A 6,000-nucleotide genomic window follows, 5' to 3' on the forward strand; every position below is an offset into this window, starting at 1 on the left:
TTGTTCATAATAGCAAAGAGCTGGAAACAACAACGAAGTGTCCATCAACAAATGAATGGATAGAGCAGCTCTGGTATATTCACACAATGGAATACTATGCAGCACTGAAAAACATGGAACTCATTAAATATTATGCTAAGTGGATGACCCTAGAGGAAATGCTGAATGAAATATCTCAGTCACAAAAGGACAGATATTGCATAGGACCACTATTATAAAACAGGACAATCGGGTTGAGGGAAGACAGAGAAGAAGGGGAGGAATGATGTATACTGCATTGCAACAGATGAGGGAATGAACTGTTTAAAAGGGATATATAAGGTATTATTGTCATTACAGGAGTCTAGAATGAAGGCTGCACAGTGCAGTGGACTTGAGGGGAGGGATTACATAGCAATGAAAGAATATTTCTTTTACTCATCAAGGAGAAAAGTTAATTGGGGAGGGAGTGGGTAGAAAGGGAGAAAAGTGCCACAATGAATGACTGGAAACCCTAAGTCTCTGTAAACTTTCATTAAAATTAATTAAAAAACCAAAAAGAATAATGTCTATTACCAGGTAAGGATCTTTACTGCCAACCCAAAGGCAAGTAGTTCAAATCCATCAGCTGCTCCAAGGGAAATAGGCAATCTCCTCCCATGTGATTTACAGCCCCTGAAAACCTGCTGGTGGATTAGCTGAGTCTAATGACACAGAACAACCACCTACTCCTGCAGGTATCATTCAAACAACCCTGGTGGTACAGTGCACTGCAGTCTGAGCTGCTAACTGCAAGTGGGGCCGTCTGAATCCACCAGCTGCCCGACGGGACAAAGAGGAGCAGCCTTGCACACGCCATGGAAGGTGGGTGAGAACCAAGTCGACGGCCATGGTTTGGTTTCGGTTTTTTGGTACACATGTTACCCAGGAGCCCTGTGAGGATACCGCAGGCTAAGCACTGGGCTAACCAAAAAGATCAGTGGTTGAAACCCACTAGCCACTCCCCAAGAAGAAAATGAGGCAACTCTTGTTAAAAATTTAATGTCAAAAGGAGCTCTGGTGGCCTAGTGGCAAGAAGCTGCTCTGCAATCCCAAAGGCCAGTGGTTCAAATCCACCAGATGCTCCACCAGAGAAGGAGGGGCAATCTCCTCCTGTGCCAGTCGGAACTGACGTGATGGTACACAATAAGGAAAAAAAAATCATCTCAGAAACTCTACAGGAACAGTTATTTGTCCTATGTGGTCACCAGGAGTGAGAAGTAACTTGACAGCAGTGCATTTGGGTTTGAGACATATGTGTGTGTACGTGAATACATATATACACACACACACACACATACACACACACACATATATATATATATATATACACACACACATATATACAAACACACACACTGGAAGAAGGAGTGGCATTCATTTTCTAAACAAAATGCCTCTGGAAACTATGAACTTCGAGAAATGTCGACGGTTGTAGAGGGGCTTCAGACCTTTTGTTCATTGGGTCTCTATGAGTCGTGCTCAACTCGAAGCCAGTCACCACCACCAACAACAAGAAGAAGGGTTTTCTAAGGTGACAGTCTCAGGGATTCCTTTAATCCCTGAGTCCAGGGGCTCTGGCCTTTTTAAAGAATTTACATTCGTATCTAATCTCCATTCTGTACAGGACTGCTTATTATGTCCTGGGGCGGAACAGACTCCATGGGGGTTTCCAGTGGCTGACTTTTTGGAAGCAGATCACCAGGCCTTTCTTCCAAGGTGCCTCAGGGGATTTGGTAAACCACCAGCCTGGTTAGTAGCTGACCTCACTCAAGAACACACAGGTGCTTGCTAACCCGGGAGACACCATTGAGCCCCCCAAGGCACAGTCCTGGCACGGAGGTCAGAGGTGTCCCACCTGCGCTCCAGCTCCCTGCGAGCCCTGGCGCCCTCCTCCACCGAGTCCTCCCGCTCCTCCTCCAGGCGGTCTCGCTGGCGCCGCAGCTCCTCATGGGCTGCCTGCAGCTTGTCCCGCTCCTGCCGGAACTCCTCCGCCTGCTGCTGGGCCGCCTGCAGGCTGTGAGCCAGCATGTCCTTCTCCCTGCAGGGCAAGGAGAAGTGGAGCCAAAGGGGAGGCTGGTCAGCAGGGAAGACAGTGACCACAGGCCACACTGCCTGTCTTCTGAGGACCTGTGTCCAGGACACCTCCTTCCACCCCTGCCACGGCCAGTTCCTTCTTGCTAACTCTTCCCAGCAGACAGAACCCAGCTATTCTCTTCCTGACCAACCCTGGAGATCAGTGGAATGAATGGCAGCTGTCATCGCAGGCAGTTCAAATGCACACGGGACAGGTGTGAGCAGAGTGAGGCCCAGGTTCTTACACGCTAGGGCCCCCACTGCAGACCCCTCAGGCACCTGCTCAGGAGCTCACTGGCGCTCCGCAGACGCTGGGCCTCACGCTGGACGTCCTCGTGGGCCTGGGTGACCCCATCAGCTGTGTCCCGAAGACGCTGCAGCTGCTCCTCCAGGGCCCGGCGCTCAGCCTCGGTGTCGCTGAGCTGCTTCCGCACAGTACCCAGGAGGTCCTGGCTCGCCTCATAGCGTCCACGCATGTCCTGCAGCCAGGAGCCACTCTGAGCTAGAAGCCCACCCTGACCCCTATTGGTTCAGGTGTATTCATCCTATACTGCAGCCTGGCTCGGGACAGGAGAATGCGTGAGGCCCAGGGGCTCTGCTCCACTTCCTGCACTGTGTCCTCATCACCCGTCTAAGAACAGACCTCTGCTGGGCTCCAAACCTCATCTCCTGGGGCTCTGGCCATTCCAACCCAAGCCTCCAGCACCCTAGACAAAGCACCAAGCAAGCTCCTTCCCCCTTCTGGGTTCTGTGTGAAGTAGCCTCTGCCCACCGGAGGGCACCCCACACCCCCAAGCTCCTCTCTCTCCACTCAGGTTCCACTTGATCTCCTCCCACGCTGGCTTCGACTCTACCCCCTAGTTCCTTATAGAGGAACTAACTCCTTTCTCCTCAGGCTGATTACTATTCATAGACCCTTTCCTAGGGTCTTGGATTCTTCAGATCAGGGATGCTCACCAACCAGACACTAGAACTCTATAGCCTGCCTCCCTCCCTGGGCTCCTCCCTTCCTCTCTGGGGCTCCTCTCTCCCTCCCCGACTCCTCCCTCCCCCGGGGCTCCTCCCTCAACTGCGCAAGCACATCCCACTCTGACTACAGACTCAGCCCCAGAACTTTAAACTTCTCCCTTAGCTCCAGGCAGGGTATAGGACTCTTAGCTGTCCTTTTGCAAGGTCCTAGATCCACCCAATGACACCCAGAGTTCTCTTCCCAGGACCCTGGCGTCCCTCCCAGGATGCTTAAGCTCCGCCCCCAGGAACCTGGCTCCTCCCTACCTGGACCTGCAGCTGGCGCTTGTGCAGGGCTGAGTGAATCAGGACAAGAGTGGAGGAGTCAGAGCAGGTTGGAGATGGGCCTCGGCGCGGGGAACGACCGCGGCCAGGAGAGGCGCGCTGCTGCGGGGACGGGGTCCGCGGGCCCGAGAGTCCCCGTAGACTGCCATCGGACGCATCGGCCATGCGCTCTGAGCCGCTTAGCTGAACGCCACTTTCTGTGTCAGACAGAGCTGCCTGAACAGGAGAGAGGGAGACAGAAAGGGGGAGGGGACTGGATTAGGTCAGCAAAGAAGCCCAGGGAGATGGACAGTGGGTTGCCAGGGTCAGCCTAGGCTCTGCAGCATGCTCCAAGGTTCTATTCGTACCAGAAGTCTTCCTGATTACACCTTTTCTACTAGGTACAACCTTCCAGCCGAAGCAGGGTTTTTCATTCACTATGCCCAAACAGTGCTTACAAGCATCATGCATCAAGCATCATCACGGAGCACAGAAAGGTCCTGCACTCCTAACAGGCTCGTCAGACATCCCTTTTTCTTCCTCGGTTCCCAGTCTGCAACTACATGTAATTCAGCCCATGGCCACCAGAGGGCAGGGCAGCCCAAGACTCCCATCCCTTCTGGCTGCTTTCCCCTAGTCTCCCACCTGGGCCAGGTCTCTCAGGGTCTGCTGTAGTCCATCTCCTTCCTCCGTTTCCAGAGCCGCTTGCTCCTGTAGCCGCAGGGTTTCCTGGGGAGAAAAAAAAAAAAAAAAGGGTGGTCAGGGTCTCTGCCTCAGTCTGAAACTCTCGCTCTTCCTCTCCCTCCCTGGCCCATCACCTACAAGGATGGCCCCCAGGGCCCTGCCTGGTAGACCCGTCGGCAGTCAGTCCCACTGCCCTCACTGAACAGACAAGACAGGAGTATGCGGTGTTCTGCTTCTACAAATAGCAGGGCCAGTCCACACAGCTGGGTGACCATCCCAAGTGGTAGCTTTGAGGAACAAGCCTATTACAGGAAGTGTTCCAAGAGGAATAACCTGGGCTAGGAAGGAGCTGGAGTGAATTCAAGTCCTGGCTTCCCTATCTGTTGGCTCAAAAACTATAGGCCTATTTCTCTTTTGTGGCTCTATTTCCTCATCTATGTAATGGGGATCACGGTATAGGGTGTAGGTGGGAGGATGAGATAGGGTAAAGGAGGTAAATGTGCTTACTGCCAAACTTGGTATACACTCAGAGCTCTATTAATGAGGAGTAGCTCTGAGTCTGAGTGGGATTCCTGGGTCCCCGGCTCTGGTCAGTTACCGTCCCCCACCTCCCGCCCTGTCACTCCGTGACCAACATCTCACCAAGGCCTCGAGCTTCTCGGTGAGGGCCTTGTTGGTCCGATCCTTGTCCAGACTCTGGTTCTGAAGGTGCTCCACTGCCAGGGCCAGCTCTGTCACTCTGGGGGAACAGCACGGGTAAATGGGGGCCCCACCTCAGCTTCTCCTCCAAGCCTACTAGCTCCTGTACCCTTCACGCTTTCCCAAGACCAAGGCAGGAACTCGACTCCCCTCTCCAGCTGCATGTTCCTGGGCAAGTCACTTCTCTCTGGGCCTCAGACTTCTTATCTAGGAAATGAGAATGACCTTGCCCTCCACTTTAGCTCACAGGAAATGGGTAAATCATGACTTGTCCACGCAGAGAGCTAGGAGTCCAAGTTCCAGCATTGGAGGCTGAACCGCTGGTGATGTGCCCTCTGAACTTCAGAGGCAAGTCCTCCTGAGCCTCAGTCTCCACCTCTGTTCAATAGGCTACCTGGGAAGACTTGCTGAGCTCAAGTGGTATAAGGGTCCAAATAAACAGACACTCTGTCCTCCCAGCATCTCCAGGGGCATCCTCTGTAGGGAGGCCTGCCTTGCATGGTGACCACCTGGCACTCACCTGGCACTGAGGTTGGCCTTGTCCAGGTCGCTTTGCAGCTGCAACTGGGCCAAGTCCTTTTCGCGGATCATTCTATCCTTCACCTGCTCCTCCAGCTGGGTCTGCAGCAAGACCTGCTTCTCCACAGCTGCTTGGGCCCGACTCTCAGCCAGCTGCAGGCCTGTGGTCAGCCCTAGGTCTGCCTCCTGGATGGCCCGTGATGTCCGGGCCAGCTCCCCTCCCAGCTGCAGCAGGTCCCTAAGAAGAGGGCTCTGGGTTGGGATGGGGAAGGTATGTGGGCTCCCAAGTGAAATGCAAACTTAACTGGGATGCCATCTGGCACCATCAGATAGGACAAGGTGGGTAAAGCTATGAGGAAGCAGGCCCTCTGATACCGTGTGGGGGGACCGTCAGTGGTCATAACCACCTCAGCAATCCATCAATTACAGCCTTTGACAACCCCATGTGTGCACAGGAGAAATGCCCCAGAGTTTGGGGTTTTTTATTAATACTTTAACAAAAGTTTATAGAAAACTTAGATTTACATTCATTCACTGTTACACACTTTCCTCTCTACCTTCCCAGTTCTCTTTTCTCTTGAAAAAGATTCTTTCACTGAGAAAGACTGGATAAATAGTGCATTGAAAATCTGAATAAAATCTGCATTGAAACAGATGAGGGGAAGAACTGTTTAAAAGAGATATATGATTGGGTATTATGGTCATGACAAGAGTCCCGAATGAAGGCTGCAC

General features: G+C 52.7%; 1 protein-coding gene across 1 annotated transcript in view; it reads right to left on the minus strand.

Moving 5' to 3' along the window:
* The window catches only part of CROCC (ciliary rootlet coiled-coil, rootletin), a 53,250-nt gene that overhangs the window by 33,718 nt on the left and 13,532 nt on the right, over positions 1 to 6,000 (minus strand). Inside the window, exons 9-14 of the mRNA XM_006883695.1 lie at positions 5,270 to 5,506; positions 4,693 to 4,789; positions 4,012 to 4,095; positions 3,370 to 3,603; positions 2,374 to 2,573; positions 1,877 to 2,059 (exon numbers count right to left, since the gene is read on the minus strand). Of these exons, the coding sequence (XP_006883757.1) occupies positions 1,877 to 2,059; positions 2,374 to 2,573; positions 3,370 to 3,603; positions 4,012 to 4,095; positions 4,693 to 4,789; positions 5,270 to 5,506 (1,035 nt within the window). The remainder of the gene's footprint in view (positions 1 to 1,876; positions 2,060 to 2,373; positions 2,574 to 3,369; positions 3,604 to 4,011; positions 4,096 to 4,692; positions 4,790 to 5,269; positions 5,507 to 6,000) is intronic.

The sequence above is a fragment of the Elephantulus edwardii genome, unplaced genomic scaffold (assembly GCF_000299155.1).
Source record: "Elephantulus edwardii isolate Elephantulus edwardi_28Jun2011 unplaced genomic scaffold, EleEdw1.0 scaffold00028, whole genome shotgun sequence".
In the NCBI taxonomy this organism is placed as follows: domain Eukaryota; kingdom Metazoa; phylum Chordata; class Mammalia; order Macroscelidea; family Macroscelididae; genus Elephantulus; species Elephantulus edwardii.